This window comes from Cardiocondyla obscurior, linkage group LG23, assembly GCF_019399895.1.
Source record: "Cardiocondyla obscurior isolate alpha-2009 linkage group LG23, Cobs3.1, whole genome shotgun sequence".
NCBI classification, from domain to species: Eukaryota; Metazoa; Arthropoda; class Insecta; order Hymenoptera; family Formicidae; genus Cardiocondyla; species Cardiocondyla obscurior.
In genome coordinates, this window is record NC_091886.1 from 1657048 (window position 1) to 1677940 (window position 20893).

The 20893-nt window shown below is 39.8% G+C and overlaps 4 protein-coding genes across 7 annotated transcripts; 1 reads left to right on the plus strand and 3 right to left on the minus strand.

Moving 5' to 3' along the window:
* Nucleotides 1-71: 71 nt before the first annotated feature.
* LOC139111245 (T-cell activation inhibitor, mitochondrial) lies at nt 72-4881 on the minus strand. The gene is made up of 8 exons (XM_070671389.1): nt 4533-4881; nt 4113-4227; nt 2140-2525; nt 1755-2067; nt 1576-1676; nt 1372-1533; nt 1169-1300; nt 72-1095 (listed from the first exon to the last, which is right to left on the minus strand). Exons 1-8 carry the CDS (start codon nt 4556-4558, stop codon nt 861-863), a joined length of 1470 nt encoding a protein of 489 aa, XP_070527490.1. The 5' UTR covers nt 4559-4881; the 3' UTR covers nt 72-860.
* A 368-nt stretch (nt 4882-5249) lies between these two features.
* On the plus strand, nt 5250-9522 carry Mgat1 (alpha-1,3-mannosyl-glycoprotein 2-beta-N-acetylglucosaminyltransferase). Of its 3 annotated transcripts, XM_070671386.1 has the most exons (14): nt 5250-5391; nt 5618-5906; nt 6082-6281; nt 6357-6439; nt 6516-6646; nt 6718-6829; nt 6914-7089; nt 7194-7424; nt 7541-7679; nt 7788-8016; nt 8103-8207; nt 8331-8421; nt 8513-8683; nt 8762-9522. In XM_070671386.1, exons 5-14 carry the CDS (start codon nt 6539-6541, stop codon nt 8873-8875), a joined length of 1476 nt encoding a protein of 491 aa, XP_070527487.1. In that variant the 5' UTR covers nt 5250-5391; nt 5618-5906; nt 6082-6281; nt 6357-6439; nt 6516-6538; the 3' UTR covers nt 8876-9522. The 3 variants fall into 3 exon arrangements, with proteins under 3 accessions (XP_070527487.1, XP_070527486.1, XP_070527488.1); XM_070671385.1 differs by lacking the exon at nt 5250-5391 and having other exon boundaries at nt 5544-5906; XM_070671387.1 differs by lacking the exon at nt 5250-5391 and having other exon boundaries at nt 5544-5906; nt 6093-6281.
* Nucleotides 9523-9659: 137 nt separating this feature from the next.
* On the minus strand, nt 9660-11174 carry Nd-19 (NADH dehydrogenase [ubiquinone] 1 alpha subcomplex subunit 8). The gene is made up of 3 exons (XM_070671399.1): nt 10720-11174; nt 10268-10443; nt 9660-10172 (listed from the first exon to the last, which is right to left on the minus strand). Exons 1-3 carry the CDS (start codon nt 10846-10848, stop codon nt 9950-9952), a joined length of 528 nt encoding a protein of 175 aa, XP_070527500.1. The 5' UTR covers nt 10849-11174; the 3' UTR covers nt 9660-9949.
* Nucleotides 11175-11855: 681 nt separating this feature from the next.
* Nucleotides 11856-20497, minus strand: LOC139111253 (glutathione S-transferase-like). 2 transcript variants are annotated; one of them, XM_070671398.1, is made up of 5 exons: nt 20079-20497; nt 15877-16037; nt 15350-15517; nt 14380-14522; nt 11856-14114 (listed from the first exon to the last, which is right to left on the minus strand). In XM_070671398.1, the coding sequence occupies exons 2-5, from the start codon at nt 16019-16021 to the stop codon at nt 13947-13949; spliced, it is 624 nt and encodes a 207-aa protein (XP_070527499.1). In that variant the 5' UTR covers nt 16022-16037; nt 20079-20497; the 3' UTR covers nt 11856-13946. The 2 variants fall into 2 exon arrangements, with proteins under 2 accessions (XP_070527499.1, XP_070527498.1); XM_070671397.1 differs by having other exon boundaries at nt 15877-16044; nt 19938-20497.
* Nucleotides 20498-20893: the final 396 nt, after the last annotated feature.

Below are 20893 nucleotides of genomic sequence, written 5' to 3' on the forward strand. Positions count from 1 at the left end.
CTTAAAAATCCATAAAAATCTGTAATAATCATAGACAAAATATACGATATTTTTCAGAAATGCACAGACAATTATTATTTGCAAAATGTGATTTAATTATATCCTCGATTAGAAACAATCGTCGTACATTTAAAATTGAGTCGTATAGAATCGAATTAAAAAAATATATATACATATATGTGTACAGTCATCTACCTCGTATAACGTTGAATCTCTTAAACTAGACTAAGATTTATGCAAGACTAGTAACCATTGTCTTGTTAAAAATCTGCAATAGTCCCAGTTCCAGTCACGATCCAGAAACATTCGTTTCCAGAGAAATCTCTCAAAACAGACTTGAAACAATATAAATTCGTTTTCGAACGATATGTAAATCTAAACGATGGTAACTATTTCAATAAAATATGCCGCGCATTGTTCCAGCCACAGGGACAGGAGCTATAAAAACGAATAAGATAAAGGATCGAGTTTAATGTCTTTAACAAACTTGCTGAAAAATCAAATATGATCTCATAGCAAGACAAAGTCATGGCAAAGTTAAAATTGTATATAACAAGTTGAGCGATTTGCTGCCACCAAAAATTACAAATGAGAAAGATCCTATGTTGCAACAACTTTCCCCTTTAAAAATCACCATAATTTTAATAAATTAATAAAATATGCCTGTTGTGATGTAATCGATCGTAAAATAGTTTATCTCATGCAAATAATTACTTGATTAAAGTTGCTGCTGTATTTGCATCTTGCAAATCATGAAACATTTAAAACACGTTTGCATCGTCATTATTACTTATTGGCGTTACGCTTGCCACGCTAGTGACTGAACCTTAGCTCTTAACATATTTCATTTTCATTGCAAGTTAAAACCTCCAATCCCATGGCACACAAAGAACACCGTCGTTCATAACGGAATAATAATGAGTAACCCAAAGCATGACGCCTTCAAGCGATGGTGCTAAATCATCTTTGTGTAAAAGCAGCCGCTCGCAGCACTGTATCATTAGATCCGGCGTAATGCTGTCGTCCTTGTTAAGAGCAGCTAAATTTAATTCCTTGATGGTCTTACGATGAAGTTCTCGCTCAACGTGTTTTATGCTACAAATACATACAAAAGTAGTAATAACATTTATATTAATTTAGACTTAATCAGATATTAGAGATATCTTACTTATTATAGTGATATAATCTTTTCATAGCTTCTTCTAAATTCTCTGTAATAAAATTCACCAAGAGAAAGCTTGGACACGACGATGGTACGATAAATTGTCCAGTTGGTGATAACATTAAAGGACCTGCTTCACTAAAACATCACAAAAATGTTGAGTTACTTGCGCAAAATTTTATTATTCATAAATACTTATTTATACTAACGCTTCAATGACGATTTCGTAAGCTGATAGACTGGCCGGCCAAGAATTCGGATATTTTCTTTTGCCACAATAATCCAGGAGTGTAGTTGTGAGTTGTCGCAGCTGTTGCTCATACTGGCCAACCATTACCTTAGGCATGAATTTCCTGCACATATAGAGCACCCTGAGCCTTACCATAACTCAAATAATATGATGTATTACGCACCGTCGACCAACTTTAATGTTGCGAAGCACTTGGGACACTGCCTTTTCAAACGCCGGCAATTTCAACAGCACGGCATCATGCTTTTTTACATTCTTTATTAGCTGCGAAAAACGGAAGAATTTAATACACATACGTGAAGGAATCGATATCGATCGAGAGATAATTTATTTTTAACTTACATCGAGCCAATTGTGTCTAACTTCTCCAGAATTAAGCATAACATTGCCCTCTAAACTGATACCGGTGTCGTTTGCGAAAACAAGAGTGCGATTTCTCAACACTTCCATCGATTCCGGATGATGTTCTGCTAACGCTCGGAAAGCCAACAAGCAGCCGCGATAATGAGCGATGTTCCAGCCACAGTCCCATATAATGTCCTTCAAACCCAGCTCGCTGCACAGTACTTTCTCTAATTTCTCTACCTCTTCTCGCATTGGTCTACATGCTTCCAATTTAACGTGTACCTCATTGACGTGCTTGTCTAAATATGCCCTAATTAGAAATATACATATGAATATAATAGTAATACCTTGGTATATTTTAAACATATAACATTAAAATTACTTTAACGTGTCCGGTTCTGTATTAATTTTGCGTTTCATAATAATCGACGCGTAAATAGGATCGTCTTCCAATTCCGAAAAGTCCACCTTTTCTCCAGAGTATGCACGCCAAAACCTAGATTTATATTTCGTAACGGGAGGCTTCTGCTCCTCGATCTTGTCGACGAAGGTCGTGGGTAGATCGCATGTTTTTAAGATAGAAAGTATCGTTTGTCTCAAATCCTTTTCTTTCAACTGTATTTTAACGAGCGTAAATTTACCAGCTTTCACATCTTTTTCATCTTTCGAGCGCAAGTAAAATGGCAAGGTAGTTGGCCGTATAGGTTGCTTTTGTTGCAGAGTTTCTAAGATTGAACTTAATTGCTTCAGAGAGTTCTCATTTACCGTCTGTAAGAAAAAAATTACAATCAATAATAATCCAAACAAACAATATTTAATAAATGTAATATAATATATCTGTAAGACAATGTATAGAACACTTATTGACCGAACTATTGGCTGAGGTGCCTCTCATGAGTCATATGTTCATGAAAAAAATGCAATATAAATATTTGAGTATTATATTATCTATTATTTAAATACGATAACGTGCGTAGTTGATTACATCAAACAAAATCACAATCAAACAAAAAATAACGATAAGATTATACTTATTAAATTTTTAATTATAAATATTCAAATTCTCTCGTAAGCTGATAACATTTTTTTGAGCGATTAGTTAGATAAAATTTTGATTAAAAAAATTTCTTCTCACATTTAATACATACAGTAATAATAATGCACAACGCTCTCTTGTAATTTATCAACAATTCTCGCGAGGGATTATTTGAATTAAGTCGTCACGTTCAAAAACATTTATACGCGAGCTGTAAGTCGCAATCAACGAATTAATTAAATACATATATAGAACTGCATTCATCAAAATTATTCGTTCAATTACCGACAATTGTCGAAGCACAGAATATTATTTCAATTTAATTTATACAAAAAGATTAAAATTGTTATAAATACACTCTGCAATTTTAATATATACTAATATGTATTGCAAATATTTTCTCCGAGTTCTTTTATTCAAACCGTATACTTTGCATAATTTCATATTCAATCCAATCTGCTCTTTAACAAGCAAACACCGCGGCGATAACTGCATCAAGAATGAGAAAAACAGGTTCTTCAAGAAGAAAAACGTTCCACTCCGCTACTTCCAACTGCGGCTCTTCGATTGTGCTTTGTTTTTTTTTTTCTTTTTTCTCAACCTAATAAATCCAAAATGTCGAGCGTTTCCGCGACTGTCGACTGCGGCCCTGTCTTGAACAATTATCTCATTGATAAACAACGTAAACATCTGACTGTGTGATGGTAGAAAATTTATTCGAGCAACCTTGCGCGTGTCCAAAGATCGTTTGTACTAATCCGTGACGGACGACGCACGCGTTTTCATGCGATATCTAAAAATAATGCCGTTCACCGTATTCGCTCGTGCTAACTATCACGCCACAATGACTGCGCTACCGATTGCTTTGTGTAGCGCGTTAACAATGACACGTGTGTATTTTATACATCACGTATCCTTGATCAGAAATAATCAGTTGACTTAATCAATGTCATAAGAGAAACGAAAGTAAAAAAAAAAAAAACATTTAAGTCACTTCTTTCTTTTCCTTTCAATTGCACTTGTTGCAGACGTTGTTTTAACTCTTTTCCTCTCTCTAAAGTACTCGATGCGTTTACAAGCTTTCTAAATGTTCAAAGGAGATGCATAACAACTTGAATACCTCAAACATTTTATACTTTGAATAGATGTAATAAATGTATGTTTGAATAACCTAATAAAACAATTAAAAAATAAAGAAAGAAAACGGACTGTGCGGAAGAAATATGAATGTGATTAAGTTCATAAAAGAATGGAGATTCTACAAAGCTATTTAATGATACCAATTAATTCATTGTTTCGGTATCTGGGACTGTTCTTACCCTTTGTGTAGGATACTGGCCAAACAGGTCAGGATGAACGGTAAAGTAAAAAGGCCGCAGCGCGGTGGACACCTCACCGGTGCTAAGAGCCCTCACCGCGTCTCTCCTGCAAAAACTGTCAAAAAAAAAAGAGAAAAAAAAAAGTCATCAGTTCTCAAGCCACTGGTCTTTCCCACAAAAAAGAAATAAGCGACGTCATGCCTCGTTTAGACGTTCAGACTTAGAGGATGATCCCAGTTGCGACACACGAGGGTAGACCGGGAAAGTGTTATATTAAAATTAATATACGAAAGCGAAATTTAAAAATAACAACAAAGGAAAGTAACATTAAAGTTAAGGCGCAAGTAAGATCAACCCCACCGTCCAGGCAGAGCACTAGACGGACTCGCAAGGACGAATTTGAAGTCGTTAGATTCTCACCATCTTCCGAGCGTCGTGCAATACATTATTCACTTATCCCTCGTTGCCGCCGTCCCGGCAGATGTATTATTAACAGCGTATGCGACTCTCATGTCACGGGGCTGATCACGCAACGGACGTGAGGTTCGTCACGTCCTCTCTCTCCCTTCTTTCTTTTTTTCGCGAGGGGTGCGCCTGCCCTTCCCTTCAACCCTCTCGGGTGACTTTCTCCCGGGTGGGTGACTTTACTTCGCTCCAGGAGTTTATTCAGAACATCACGGTCCGGCTCGGCGGGCTCGGCCTTACAAACGGCACGCTGAAATACGCACTGACACGCACCACGACCTGCGACGAACCGACGACGACTGCTGAAAGTGCCGATAACCGATAATATACAAAAACAATACGTGTTCAGCAAGCCGCGCAACGCCACCTCGACAATTAACTCCGGAAACTGCTCGGGAATTTCGTCGATAAGTAAGATTGAAAGCGAAGAGTTGTTTACCATACGTATAATTAATTAAATTAATTATTATATAACTTAATTAATTTTCCGGCTTACCTCGGCATTCCTTAATCCCACGAAAAGGATCTGCGATATAAAAATCGCTCCAACAACGAAACAGAAGGAAACCCTCAAGGTGAACGTTTTAAAATTCAAATCTTGATTCTAAAGCTGTAAATTATTTTTTTTTGTGGGTTTCACGTTATGTCATCATCTTGATTGACGCAGGAGGAAATTAAACGATAACGCCATGCTTGAGGAAACACCTGAAAGGACGAAGTATTAATATTGCACAGTCATACAACAATCAGAAAAAATGAATGATACTTAATAGAACCAAGCAATTGTCTATAATGGAAGCTTTTAGTTAAACAAGTAAGCATTCAATCTTCATTGTTCACTAAATCATTATATGTGAAACGAAAAGAAATCAGTAGTCTATTATACATACTATAGTATATGTCAAATAGGATTATTACGTTCAAAATTAGTCAAAATGACCGGCGGACAGCGAATGTTGATAAGGAACGACAAGGAATAATATGTGTATATTATCTCGTATGATCGCTTCGTTATACAATTGCGATTATTGCCTCAATAGATTGTTGTTGCGAGTTCGTCGAGTGCCGCCACGACGGTAGAATTGTGTAACAACCGTGGCCTGTGGCTCGTAAGGTAAAGACCATCCACGACGTAAGCTGACAGCTGTCTCGGTCTCGGACAGCGTGAGCACTGTCCAGCACTATCAAGCTCTTCCGGCTCCTTCTTCCTTGGCTCATCCTTCGGACGAGCCGTCACGACTCCACGTGACACGATTGACGGACAGCAAGAAGAATCTCGAGCTCGGTCCGCGCGAAGAAGGCATCGCACGGTTTCCCATATTCATAATAGTAAGTAAACCTACGTCGGTGCCGTACGCCCGCAGAATCTCGTCGACTTTCTGTATCGCGAGATTCGTGGGCGGACTTGTTACGAGGGCCAAGTCGATCGAAACATCTGTTAAAAAAAAAAAAAAGAAGAAAAAAAATTAGAGAGAGAAAGACAGAGTAAAAAAAAAAATAAAAGTTTGCTTTCAGCGCAGTCTACTGCTGTCGTCATTGTCCATTACTATCGACGTTACTACTGATAACAAAGTCATTCGATCGTTAACTCTCACCTGCGATGTAAATAATTGCCATGATCTTGGAGAGCAATATGGGATGGGATGGCACTTCCATGTAATTTGCAATTTAGATCCTCAGATTGTGGATATGACTGCAATGCTAGTGAGTAATGCCTCTTGCTTTTGGTTTAAGTAACGCGCTTTGCATATTGTAATTTTGTCCGTTATAATTTTACAGAAAAAACAACACACAGACGACGTATTTAGGAATCCATGTGTAATAAATATGTGTTGACGTGCACTGCAACATATGGAAATCCTGTTAGTATTTGTTCTATACTCTACACTCTATAGTTTGATATTTTTCCTGTTTGCAGCAATAATTTTATTGTTACAGTTGAGGTGACATTTGGTTTTGTCATGCGGAATAGATCAGTTACTATTGTCTTTGGGTCCCTTATCTTATGGGCTGTAGCTACCTATTTTTTATTTTTGGATCAACAATCAGTTGGTAAAGACCAGGATAAGGTAAGAAAATCATTATATTATATTACATAATATATTATATAAGAATTTAATAATTTTATTCTTATTTTTAGGACAAAGAGAAGCTATCTAATCAAATCAGTAGGTTGGAAAAGCAAGTAAAACAACAAATAATTATAAACCAGGAGCTTTTGGATGGAATTAACGAAAGCAAACGGCTTAAAAGTATGTTCGATAAAAATAAATTCACATTATTTCACATATTTGAGATAATAGATAAATTTAACAGCCTATAATTTATTATTTTAGAAGAATACGATAGATTAAATGCTGCTCAAGTACCGGTAGATGGCACAGAAAAAGATAAATATAAAAAATATGAAGCCAATAAAGATAAGAGTATATTACTGCAAAAAATCGAAAACAAAAATAAATGGAAGATATCTCCCAATGAACCGATGTCGACACAAGATATTGCATTATCTGTAATATTAATTCACATAGCATTTTTACTTAGTACTTTTTATTTACGTTTACGATCTTAGTAATATCTCGCGATCTCAATTTTTTATATTTTTAATTTTGGTAGACTGAAACAGCACAAAGTACTCCTTTGAGGCAGAAGCTTCCCGATGGATCTCCAATAATAGCTATCTTGGTCGTTTCTTGTAATCGTATTACAGTAGAGCGATGTTTAAACCAATTAATTAAGTTAAGACCTAGCAAAGAACAGTTTCCAATAATTGTATCGCAAGACTGTGATCATCGACAAACTGCGGATGTCATAACTAGATACGGAAACCAGCTGTTGCATATAAAGGTAATTTAAATGCATTTATATTATTAAAAAAGAGTTTGATCCTTTTTTAATTTTTTCCAATAAAACTACGTAAAAATTTCCATATTAAAATTATAATTTTTATAATTACTTTTCAGCAACCTGATCAATCTGATATTGAAATACCACCTAAAGAGAAGAAATTCAGAGGATATTTCAAAATCGCGCGTCATTATAAATGGGCGTTAAATCAAGTTTTTTTAAAGCTTGGGTATAGTACTGCAATTATAGTTGAAGGTACGAGTACTGCGATCAAATTTTTGTAAACAGAAGTATTACATGACAAATGTATACATTTTTACAAAATTAAAAAGTTGATTAAAATTTTTTATAATTTTTACATAGATGATTTGGACGTCGCTCCAGATTTCTACGAATATTTCTTGGGGACTTATCCCCTTTTAGTGAATGATAGCTCTCTATGGTGTGTATCAGCATGGAATGATAATGGTAAAGCTGGCTTGGTGGACGAACACGCGCCACATTTACTTTACAGGACAGATTTCTTTCCTGGTTTAGGTTGGATGCTCACGCGTGACTTATGGTTGGAGCTTGCACCAAAATGGCCCAAATCGTAAGGATAATTTGATATCTTATTGTAATTATATTTATTGTAAATTTATAACGTTCGAGTTTTTAATAACACATTTGCTCCTTTAGATATTGGGACGATTGGATAAGACAACCAGAACAGCGTAAAAATAGAGCTTGCATTCGCCCGGAAATATCACGAACTAGAACATTCGGCAAACTCGGAGTTAGCAAGTACTTTTTTTTTTATTTACATATTTGAAATTACGATAAAGATATTATAGACAGTCTATAATATAATTTAAGACAAAATAGTTTGAGCAAATTTAATTGCACTAAACTTTTTGTTATTTTTAGTGGTTTATTTTTTGAGAAACATCTAAAGTACATCAAGCTGAATGAACAATTTGTGCCTTTTACCAAGATGAATCTATCCTATTTATTAAAAGTAAGAGATCAAATGTCAAAAAATTTTATCATTGGCAATTATATATGTATGTATTTAATGCAATATGTGTAACTGTTATGTTAATTTCTAGAATAATTACGATATAGCTTTCGTCAACCAAGTGTATCAGTCGACAGTGGTTAGCTATTCGGAATTGAAAAGTGGAAATATAGTTGCCCCTGGTCCAGTACGAATACCATACTATACTCGTCAATCGTTTAAAAATACCACCAAATTGCTTGGTTTAATGGACGATTTCAGGGTAATGTAATTTTTTTCATTTAATATTTTTATAATTAATCTGAAACTATGCTATGTTAAAGTCTTATAATTATTACAGAGTGGTGTGCCACGTTCAGGATATCGCGGCGTTGTAACTTTTTTTTATAATGGGAGACGTGTGCATTTAGCACCGAGTGCAAATTGGAGTGGTTACGATATAACATGGAGCTAACACATGATTAGGCTCTACAAAGATTTATAGATTTTATGAAAATATTGTGCGCATTTCTTTGGTATTCCACAGACATTAGGTGAATATAATGATGGCGACGAACTGAAACTGTGAAACTTGTATTTATGTCTAAAGTGTACGGCTATGTTTATAGGATTAAGTAGAAGCCGATATTACATTCTTTACGTAATCGGTTTTGAATATGACTTTCTTTTGCAGAAAGATATCGGATCTATTTCACACATTCGTATGAACGTTACTTACGTGACGAACATATGTACGTCATTTACGCGACACGTACGGGGTGTTTCTGAACTGATGGTACTTTTTCATGTAAAGTCACATTTTGATTTATACCACCAGCGGAGATACCCTGTATATTACATATGCGTTTCTAAGAATTACATTTGATTATTTGGTACATTTTTTAATACTGCTGAAGTTGAACGTATCTCATGTACATAAAATGCCGTAGTAATATTGATAAAGCAATACCCTTCATTAATTATCTATCATGTATCTTCCAAAGCAAAAATATGTTAAATATATTTTTACTCGTACTGCTTTTGAAAATTTTGTTATAAAGTCATATGACGTATGACAGATGAAGTATATAATTTTATCGAAAAAAAGTCGATCAAACTCTGCATCTGCATTATTTATTTTACCCACAAGCTCCTAAATCTCTTTGTCCTAAGATTTATATAAAATATAAATTTTTTAACCTAAATTTATTTTAATTATTTAATACATAGATATGGATTTTGGCATTAAATATGTGTAATTTAGGTGGATAAACAAAGGAATATATTTTATATTTCATATTTATATTTGTACAAGGCATAACAACAAGCAATCACTTATTTTGTTATTAATATTTATATTCACAGAACATGTACAATTCTAAGATTTCATCTGAAAGGAACATTTCTAAGTCCTAAATATGCTCAGTGATTCACTGAAAATTACACACGTTCGTTATCCTATACTTGTCTAATCACCTGATGTATCTCAAGGATTGAAAACAATCATTGCAACTTCATCAAAGTACTAAAGTGAGATACATTGAGAGATTTAGGATTTATACCATAAGCGATTGCTGTATTTCGATTTCTCACGTGGTACGTCAGCTGGTAGCCCAGGAGTCGCATCTGGAAACGTCGGAGGTTCTGCTGGTTCTGGCCGGGGTCTCGATGTGTTATGCACTTTAGCTTGACAAAAGTATCCAAAGGATGGACGTTCTATATTTAAATTCTTAAGAACACAGTCGTCCAAGGCAGCTTGTGTCTTTCGACATCTGTTAAGTCATATATTCAAATTAAATTATATTATTATCGTCATAATTAATACGAAGTATCCGACGGAAAATTAACGCAACGTGAGATAACATACGGAGTAAATTCTAACGATCCCGACGATCTCTCGAGACAAATCATATAAGCATTAAAATCATCGTAGCAATGCTTCTTCATTTTTTTCAAAACATCCATTGTGCAAGACGTTACGGCTTTGCCTTCATTGAGACAACGACGTGGATCACGTATTTCGTCTCTACACAACATAAATTCCTAAAAAAAAAAAGATAAATCTTTTGCAGTTTGAAGACATTTAATTCTAATTTCCTTTAGCTGTCCCAGTCAAAAATTTTCATTAATATTATCTCTTAATTAAATTTATCATTGCATTATTTGCAACACTAATTATTCGCATAAAGCGTGCATATGTCAAACATTATTAAATAAACTTGCGAGTATTATGTAACTCTTCAGAGAAGCGGTTCGGTACGCGACGAATACCGCAATTGCAGAAGGATTGTCGAGTTAACGCGTAAGCTCGGTACTTACATTGTTATACCATTCACAGGCCTTGCCGATGTAAACGGACGCAGCTTGCAGCACCGGCCAGCTAACGTTTACTTCTTGAACAGTTAGCTCGCTTTCCTCGGGCAGTACCGTTTTCGATGTTGCGGCCATGTTTCCTTTATAGTAACAATTTACTTAAACGATCTGTCATTTGCGATCGAGGCCGTCGATTATAAAAACCACCTCGACGTTAAAATTTCTCGGTAACTTCGGCGTAAAGTCGCGAAACACGATCGAGCGATGCGACGGGCGAGCCAGATCCACCTGATCTAACCTCAATCGTCGAAATGGCGATATTTATCTGGCCGATAACGAACTTCTCGCTTTTCGGTTCTCGCGACTCGATTTCGCTTGCGATTATTTTTTATATCACGGCTTCGAAGTAAACGGAGGGGAATTATAATTATACGTAGCCTATCTTTATCATTTCAATTACCCGATGATAAAACATCTGCTTTACCATTTCTTTTATCATGAGGTAAATGTTGAACGAGCTTCCCGCTGTCGATCAAAGATAGCGCGGAAGCGGCGACTTGACCACGGTCAATCTTTCTATCTTACTCGTTCTAAACTGCTGTTACTTCTCGAACGTTGTCGTAGTCTCCGCGACCGAAAAACCTCGGGATTGACAGATTTTATTACCATATCATTTCGTTTACTTTTAATTTACCGTCTTCGTTTAATTGTAATTGGGGATTAAAAGTTGTTTATTCGATTGTTTGTGCCTTTAAATAATAAGAGAGTAATCTCGTCAAATATACTTTCGTTAGTAAATAAAATTAGCAAAAAAACGTCGGAGCCGAGGAAAGCTGATTCTCGCAGCTTAGCCGCTCGCATAATCTCTCGTTCGGTTTACTCGGTGCCGCGAGAGTAATAACTCAACAAACGAATATGTATAATTATCGGGGATAAAAGATCAAAGAAAAATTAAAGAGACACGTACCTAAGAATGCAGCGACATAAAAATATCACGTTCGAAAGCGTATATCCCTGAAAAATTTTTCGAATGTCATATTAAAATTTTAATCGAATCAAGCAGAGTGCATTTCACCAGCATCCAATCCTTTCATGCATTTTTTCGTTCTGGATTTCCTGCATTTCATTATGAACGACCGATTCGAATTTTCAAGCAATATAATTTAATCGCCAGAGAAACAAATAATACTTTGATGCAAACGCATTTTACGACACAGTCAGATGCGCAGAAATTAAAAAAGAAAAAAAGAAAAAGAAAATTTTTATGGACAAGATATCGATGTGAATTATGCGACATTAAAATCAATTGTGACTTTGTTTGCATCACATTATTATTATCAGTCATGCTATTCCATCGTGTGACTGCACACAACAACATTTATATTACATCTTTAACATGTCAACACTTAATAATACACTTAACATTACGTGTATAACATCGCAATGCTTCGCAACGCGCAGCATTTATCGTACATTCGCACCCGAATCTCTCTCTCAAAGACCACTTTTCGATAATTACAATTGACTTGTGTTGTTTGCACGAGTGCTCTACGCGAGCACGTTTTTAAGTGCCGACGAAAGCTTCTTGTCTTCGATACTCGAGACGTGCAAAAGCCTACTAAGTTCGCTTCACCGTTTCGTTAAGGTGTAATTTACAAGCGCATTTCTTCACGTTCATCGTCTCTCAAACTTGATGATCTTATGAAATACATCGAGATCTTATGAGGTACGTTTATAAAGTAGTTTCATCTTATGGATAAAAGCAAAAAAATATCATTAATCGAGTCGTTCTCAGGCCAAAGTGATTAATTCCTCTTTTCAATTTTTTTTTTTTTTATATTTTTTATCTTTTATTTTTTTATTGATGCCGTAGCACCTGATTGACGTTTTGCGTCAACGTTTAGAATCTCTTTTAATACCCTTCCGTTTTGCGGAGTTAATCCACTTAGGCAAGTATGCGGCTCAATTATCTTTGAGTATTCGTCATAAACTTATCATTTGCATCTTGCGGTACTTCCCTTCGCTGGCTGCAAAGTTGTACACATAAAACATCCGGAATGTAGAGTTTCATGTACTTTTACAACATACCTATAGCAACGATGTTATATTTCTGCTACAAACTCTCTTCCTTTTAATATGTTTAATATTACCCTGTGTATTAAATCACGCTCAGATCCCAACCGGACATATCTCGTGGAAAATAAATGCAGACGTATCAAGATTCTAAATAATCGAGACCGTGACGTTATCGGAATCAGCGATATAAAACGGATAAGCGAGCGCGGGCGATCTCGTTGCATCTTCCCGATTCCTTTTCATCGAGGCGACTTTACTTGTTCGCCCTGGCTCGTTCAACTTAAATCGTTTAAAAAATAATAATAAAAATGCGTGTTGCAAATTATCCGCGAATTATCCATTCGGAATACCCGCCGTTTATCACACTTATTAACGTCGGCATTCTTTTCGGCAATCGCGACGGAAATCACATTATGGTGATGCACCATCCACGCGTCACACGCAGCACACAACGCGCGGTAAATGAACACATTGACCAAGCTTCATTTGTATCCTAGACACCCATTCGACATTAATCTTATGCGCACATCGTTCGTATACAATTTGCTAGCGGTGCGGAAACAAGTGTCGCTAACAATCCGGGATTGATCGGCGATATGTAAGTTGTAAGTCCGTGTAACTCGTACGCGTGCGGGCGAAAATTAAGTTCCCTGGAACGCAAACAATAGCGGGGCGCTCTTATTTCTCTCTATCGCAACAGTGGGAAGCGGAAACGGTGCATTTTTATTTCATTATCGGACCCTCGGATAACATCAATCTTCTTCCGCGGGTGCGTACCGCCGGCGGAGAGGAATATCACTTATTGTTAGGAGTAAAATGTAACATTATCGTTTCGCAAGTCGATGCGCGCGTAACGGTACGGGAGGATGAGAGAATAATTTTAAAGTTGAAGCGGCATTCGAGGCGATGTTGGAAAAGTTAAATTTTAAGCGCAAGGTGCTCAATTTCAAATTTAGAAAACTTTCAACACGAGTTACACCCTAAAAGGGAAACAGCGAAGGAATGGGCGCGATGCCGCGCGTCGAGCTTCTGTTACGGCAACAATTAATATCGATCGTCGTCGAATGCAGGACAGCGAAGTTGCAAGCGTCAGATATGTATTTATTTACGATGCGCCATCGACGTCGTCTTCCGGTTTCCGTCGTTAAAGTGCCATTTCAGAACTCCGAGTAAGGCCGCCGGGACAGCCAGTCGGCGATCGCCGTGATTTCGTGCACCCGTTTCTTTAAGCCGCGCAGCGCCGGATAGTTCTCCAGTGCAGTCGCGCCGAAAATGTTCTCGAAGTTCTCCAACGCCACCGTAAACACGAAGTCCGCCCACGTGGTCTGCGGAACAACAATCGGCTTTATCGGGACGGGAATTTTTAATCCACCGCGATAACTTGGACGAGCCGTTAATTAATTAAAAGTTTCGGATACGTGGCACTCGATAAGTTCCACGCGTTCAAATGAACTACGTTGTATTTGACTTGGATGACGGCATATATATATATATTTTTTTTTTCCTACACGTTACGCCTACTAGCACGGTCTAATATAATATATTTAATTAAACAGACTTATATAAAGATCATTAGTGAATTCTCTTTACCGTGGAACCGACCGCGTAGCCGCCGTTCTCGGCGACAGTTTGCTCAAACTTATTCAAGTAGAACGGTATTGTCTCCTTCAGGAGTTTCGCCTTCTTCTCCTCCTTCTTGAAATGATCCTCCTCCGTGCGATATTGAAAGATGACTGGAAAGCAAATTGCAAGCGTGTTTTAGCCTCCCGTATCCCCTTGCGCAAACGTATCGTCAAAGTGACATTGCGGATATTAAACCGCCTCGATAAATATTCGAATACTCGCAAAGGCCGTTTCTCCAACGAGACCAGATAGATTAGAAACCTCTGATATAGCAACCGGGAATTCCTCATTAAGCGTCTAATTGGAGTGGCGCGTTTATTACTTAGGGATTATACGCTGGCGGCGATCCAGTTGTGCGCAACGCACCACGTGAAATTTCGCGAAAACGCTTTTCCGGGACGATGGCTGTTCGCTCGATTATGTGACGACCTCGGGGAGCTTGAAAATATAGGTCGCGCGAGATCGCGCGTGTCTTTCAAAGGAGCGAAAAGCGGAACTACTTTCGCGCCCATCGCAGACCCCCCCCCTCCTCCTCCCCCCTTCGCCACCCTCCCGGCCCCGGAGTTTTTCCCCGAGATTTATATCGAGCGTCGCGCCCGCGCGATGCGCACTTTTCCCCTTTATCTCGGGGAGCATCTTCGACGGACCGTCGTTTTCGACAGCGCGCGATGATCCTCAACGTCACACCGTACTCGGGAAGCTCGAGCATCATTGACCGCGGCTATCGACCGACGCTCTTCTCCGCTAACTCGCCGAGTCCCTTTGACGGGGCTTGATTAACTTGCGCGATGACGTCCGACGATTCGAAACTTGGCGATTATCGGCTCTTCGGAAATCACAACTTAAAGGGGCGAGGCTCGCGACCGAAATTAAGTGGAGCGGACCAGCTCGAAAGCTCGCTACCCGGGGCCGAATGTTTGCGGACGGTATCACTTACATTGCTTCAGGTCGCCCAAGGTATCGACTAGCACGTCGCACAGCATCGATTCCCACTCGTCCTTGCCCGTGAGATTATGCTCGCGGGCCAGGTAACGCGCCACGGCATTGCTTTGCGCTATCGGTTTACCGTCTATCTCGAGAACTGGCAGCATCCCGTAAGGCATCGCTGAGAACAAGGGAAAGCAATCGATGGGTCACGCTTAAACGCCGGCTTATAACGGCAAGCGAATAGTTCGAAGCAATTTGTCTTTGCTTAAGCCGCCGATAAGAACATTACCCCGTATTTTCCGATTAATTTTAGGTCGCTGCAATTACTTTGCGGCTCTCGGTGAAAATAAAATGTAAAGCTGAATCTCTTATTATCCTTTTCTTCGTTATCCTCTTATTAGAATACTTGCGCTCTTAAAGGGAATTTATTTATAATATAATTATATCTCGCCCCGTAAAGTTTTTATTGAGGATTCGCCGTGGAACAATTTACATATCGTTCGAGTAAGATATTTCAGTTTGATATCTGATACTCACACTTTTTGAGCTCGGACCATCGATCGTTAGAGATCCTCTCGTCGACGTAATCGATGCCCGCGTAAGCGAATATGTAGCGAATATGCTCGGCACGACCTCGTGCATTAAAGTAGATCAATTTGTACTTCGGCTGTTCTTCAGCCATCTTTCTTAATTGCGGCCTGGAAACTTCCGTAGGTGTCAGAAAAGTTATGAGCTATATTTCAGGCTAATTACCGCCGTTAGACTACTTTCAACGCAGCAAGTAGAAATGATCGCGACTCAGTCAGACGGAATTGACAAGATTCTCAAAAACGAAGCGGCATCCTGTTAATTTTATTAATAAAATATATCGTCGTTTTATCTTCAATGTTTCAATACCAATTATTTTTCGGCACTCTTACGTCTTTTAAACTGTTTTTTCTTTTTTTTTTAAGCGCATTTAAAGTCGCAATTAGTAAAAATCTCAGTAAATAATTTTTTTTCAAAAATACTACGACGGTAAATGTTAACGTTTATATAACGTACGGTTCTGTTTCGATCCTTTATCGTGCTCGAACGAAAACGTTTTATCTAGGTGGGCGGATCTGTGTGGTAATTCGCAGTATCGCCTATAGATCCCGGCCGTTCCGTGAAGATGCTATGTGATCTATCTGGAGTATCTCCACCGCGGGCGGTCGACTCGTTTCGGGGGAGTAACGATAGGGTTGCGTGATTACGTGCGTGCGAACGGCAGGGTTTTATCAAATTTCGGAGATCGCGAGGGGTTTCGCCCACCGGTTAGATAAGCCTAACTGGCAAGCGTGAGCGTACCCGACGAGTTTCTTTCGCAAATCGCCGGATTTCGTGCGTGACGCGTATTAAATGTCCCCGCGGACGTATCGCACGTACACACGTGTGCTCGAGTTTTGCACGCCCTACCATCTAGCGTTCTCGTTACCAGCCCGAATTTTGGCACACAATCCTTCCTCGTTAATATCTCCGTCGCGATCGCGGCCGCCTGTATCATCCGCCGCAATTATCGGTCCAAATTGGAGCAGAATCACGTTAATTTGATAGGTTGCAACACGAGCTAACGCTGCATAATTCATACCACATGTAAATCGGTGACATGAAACGGAGCGGGGCGATTTCGCGTGCTAACAAACTCGAAATGAGAAAACTTGGGCTGAGTTTGTCGGCCACGCGACCGGCGGTTGGACGTACCCGCTTTTATGCTCGCACGTCAACGTCTGTGCGAGAAGAAGCGATCGAGCAATATTTGATAATTCCACTATAATTGCGTCGACTTTTATCCCCCGCGGCCGGGAAAAATTTTATTTCTCCCGATGATATTTATTTCTGAATCGCTCGAGCGGAAGGCCGTAAATTGAGCCCCTCGGACGAGCCAGTATTAGCGCGAAAGTATAAAATATATTATTCAGAAAAAGCAGGACATTCAATTAAAGTTGTTCCTCCTTCGAGGTAATGTTTCGTAGTTCACGGTTTGAAAATTTCCGCTGATCCGATTACTTTCGATTATACGAAAAAGGCCATTCGAGAGCAAAGGTTTCGTTTTCCAGCTCGCGGAAACCGTTGGCGCGGTCGTAGAAATGTACGGAAAACGTGTAAAACAGTTCGCGGGGAAATTGCGCGATTACTCGCAATTGAATATCAAAAGCATCTAAACAGGAACATTAAATAGAATACCTTCGCTAAGAGGGACTTTGGTAAGAAAACTCCGTTTCCCAGAATTTATTTAATTAGGTCTTCCTGTGCCTTCCCCGAAACAAACAAGCGTGACCTAATTTCATCTCCCGACGACGGTAACCGCGAGGGTAGAATTTCAAAGAATAAATCCGTTTAATTAATCGGATATCGAGGTTCATTTACAGTTGACGGAGCTGGAGATTTGTACGTACGATGCGTTTATTGATTATCGTTTAATTGGAATGCTCCGACGGTTTCCACCCTCCAATCGCGAGAAGCACATGACGAGCGACGTTGTTGCGCGAAATGTGCAACGTTTGACCATCGCGGATACAATCCGCCGCATTAATTCGATGGATACAAGCGCGTTTGAACGTAAGCGAATCGAGTGGCTGTAATCTCCCGGTGAATCCCGCGGCCCGTCATCCGATTGTCCTCGATTAATATTCGATCATTTGTTCCCGTTTCACTTTTCGGAATCACGAAGCGGGGGATGACGTTCGACTACGCTTCTCTCCCGCTGAAGGGGACGAAGAACGCGCGTAGCTCGCGCTAAAAATATCAATTAACGCGGTTGTTTTTTCGTGACGAGCGACAATGAACGGAGGGAATCGATATCACTCTCCAATCCCGCGAACGTAAACTCCATCGGAATCAGGACGGCTTTCACCGCGTCGTCCTGATTTGGCCGCGACAGCCGGCGATTTAACGTGGTAACATGTGCAAACGGACAATTCGAATCAAATGTCGACGTAGGTCGCGCCGCGCCGATAGTCGAACCCGGCAACCGTATTTGACGTAAAATCAATGGCCTCTATCTGCGAAAACATTAATTCGCCTTGTGGGCGGACAGCTGGAAGAGTATAGGGTATAAAGACTCAAAGAATATTAATGCCGACGTTACGCCGACTCCCGAAGGGACCGTTTATCTATTTCCTCCCGCGATTATTCCAAGATCCGCGGCCGACGAAAGTTCGCTCCGCTCGAGTTTGACGATCACGTTCGGGGAGGGTCACTTCGACGTGAGCTCTCGAACTTACGAATGAAACCGAGATTGCGAAAAACCCTCCGTGAAAATTATCTCGACGGGAATATCGACCTGACCCGGCGGCTTCTTTGAAATTCTCGTTCCTCGTATCGGCTTTGCGCGGCGGGATTCATTCGACGATCATATTCGCCGTGAAAATCCGACGGGAGAAAAATAATTTTTGCCACGAGATTTTTCTCGTCCGCGATATTCGGCGAAGCCACGGCGATCCGTCCCAAAGATTTCAAATTGCGTGGCCCTTTATTTATCTCTCCACGCGAACGGAATATTATTAATCTTCTTCTCGAGTAACGCCAATCTCGTTTCCAAAGGGAAATAAATTTCAAGTACGTTGAAGTTGAGTTTGTCATTAAATCAGTCCAAGTCGCCTCGTGTTTGTCGGATGCGCGTATTTTCAAACCGTCGTGCTACGGTATTGTGCGATATTAGTATTGTCGAGAGGAATAAGTGTCCTCTCGTTGTCTACAATTCGCAATTTTCCGGAAGACACGGTATCGCGGTGAGAATTTGTAAGCAATAAAGCGTGACATATTTTTTTCCCACCCTCCCCCTGAATCCTTGTAAATTAATACTCGTGAAATACATTTGTTCTCATTTTCGGCGGTCGTGATGTGTAGCCGTGACATTCTTGCGGAACACAAAACGACGGCCGTATATTGCGATTACTACAGAAGTACCACTTTTACAAGATACTCGGGCGTCTCAAAGAGGCACGATCCTTTCAATACGGAGATCGTTAGTCCGTTGGCGAGACGCCAAACCCGATATCGAGAGTATTATTAAGGACCCTAAGCGAGAAAATGTAACTCTACGATACTTCTTTGCCACATTTTTATCACCGCACAACAAGATTTTTATTGCCAGGAGTGAGACTGAAATTTCGAATACGCGGAATTAAAATAAACGCGCGAAAAGAAATTTTTATTTTGCGAATATTGCACGTTTCCGTTAAGAAGTTTCTTGGAAAAAAAAAAAAAAAAAGATGGATCGAGCGAGACGAGAGAAACTGCACGTACGTGCGAAAGGATTGGGAATAAACAATGAGATATGAATATGTATCGCGGGAATCTAGTTCTCTCTGAAAATTTTACACTCCGTGCACGAGGGAACGTGACAGCAATGCGTGACAAATTTATAAACTTATCGATCCAAAAAGTTGTTTACATTAATTGGAATTAAAAGTTATCTAGGAGGTCGCGAGTTTAATAGTCGCACGATGTAAGGAAGATAATGATTATTTAATGACGTAAACGATACCGCATACTTGTCTAACGACTCTACGCACCTATTAGCATTAAGTATCGCGTTAAGCTCGTCGAGTACGCGGAAAAGGAAAACTAATTACCTAACTAAAAATAACGAGTGACGTCCTTTGGCGTTGCCGCAGTACTTTTAGGATTTTTAGGTGCGGCGTGTACAAACAGGTGCCGCAGCAATTACTCGGTCAAGTCACTTGATCGTCGCGTCGAACGAATTTCAAACTCACCCCGGCGCCCTCGCACGATCCTACTACCACCCCCGAATGAAGTGCACTCGTGCGTCGAACACGAGACCGCGACTGAACCGTACGTGATCCTGCGCGGCGGCCGTAGGACCACCGGTTTCCTTCGGCACCACTTGCGCTCTGCTTCGTGCTTGGGCACTACTGCGAGTTTCAGGCTCCGACGAGCACGATGCGCAACCTCAGAAAATTTATACCACCCGCCACCAGATTCTCCACCCCCCCGAGCCGTGTGCAGGGCTGGTCCGGAAAATCAACCTTGGACTCCTCGAGCGAACGGTGGGAATCTCGCTCCTAAAAGCTATTCGATTTATGCGAACTCGTCGTTGAATGAAAATCGACGCGTTCGACGACCCCAATCGGACGAGTGAGTCTTGCGAGTGAGAAGCCGCGGGTGACGGGTCTTCAACCCCCCCTCAACCCTCGTTCAGTGAAATTTGTAGCTCTATAGTCAGACGCGCGCTGGTAAAATTGCGGCATAATGCAGTAGGAAAGTGCCAAAGGACTCGCAAATTGGATTTCAGACAGGAATACGATGTGCTTTTTCTACTTGAGCGCGCCACGAAGAAAGTGAGCATAATAAATTACTGGCGTACCTCTCCGCATTCGTAATATTTATGCTTGAAAATTAAATTTTGCCAAGTATCGTTAATTACTCCCCCGTCCTCGATTTGTAATACGTTTCAAGAACGAAATTGTTTAATTCCACGTACAGGCGTGCACGCACAAGCGACGTAAACAGCCACGTGTACTGCACGTCAAATGTTATATTGTGCTTGGGTCAGTTAATTGACCAAACC

Excerpts from the sequence above, each read along its gene's own strand:
- LOC139111245 (XM_070671389.1), bottom strand. The coding sequence starts at position 4,558 with ATGTATTGCACGACGCTCGGAAGATG. Across the intron at positions 2,526-4,112 it reads GCCAGTATCCTACACAAAGG|ACGGTAAATGAGAACTCTCT; the intron begins GTAAGAACAGTC and ends TTTTTCTTACAG. Across the intron at positions 1,301-1,371 it reads TACGAAATCGTCATTGAAGC|TGAAGCAGGTCCTTTAATGT; the intron begins GTTAGTATAAAT and ends GTGATGTTTTAG.
- Mgat1 (XM_070671386.1), top strand. The coding sequence starts at position 6,539 with ATGCGGAATAGATCAGTTACTATTGTCTTTGGGTCCCTTATCTTATGG. Across the intron at positions 6,830-6,913 it reads CGAAAGCAAACGGCTTAAAA|AAGAATACGATAGATTAAAT; the intron begins GTATGTTCGATA and ends TTATTATTTTAG. Across the intron at positions 8,422-8,512 it reads ATCTATCCTATTTATTAAAA|AATAATTACGATATAGCTTT; the intron begins GTAAGAGATCAA and ends GTTAATTTCTAG.
- Nd-19 (XM_070671399.1), bottom strand. The coding sequence starts at position 10,848 with ATGGCCGCAACATCGAAAACGGTACTGCCCGAGGAAAGCGAGCTAACT. Across the intron at positions 10,444-10,719 it reads CCTGTGAATGGTATAACAAT|GAATTTATGTTGTGTAGAGA; the intron begins GTAAGTACCGAG and ends TTTTTTTTTTAG. Across the intron at positions 10,173-10,267 it reads GGATCGTTAGAATTTACTCC|ATGTCGAAAGACACAAGCTG; the intron begins GTATGTTATCTC and ends ATGACTTAACAG.
- LOC139111253 (XM_070671398.1), bottom strand. The coding sequence starts at position 16,021 with ATGGCTGAAGAACAGCCGAAGTACAAATTGATCTACTTTAATGCACGA. Across the intron at positions 15,518-15,876 it reads ATGGTCCGAGCTCAAAAAGT|CGATGCCTTACGGGATGCTG; the intron begins GTGAGTATCAGA and ends CCTTGTTCTCAG. Across the intron at positions 14,523-15,349 it reads CTTGGGCGACCTGAAGCAAT|TCATCTTTCAATATCGCACG; the intron begins GTAAGTGATACC and ends TTTGCTTTCCAG.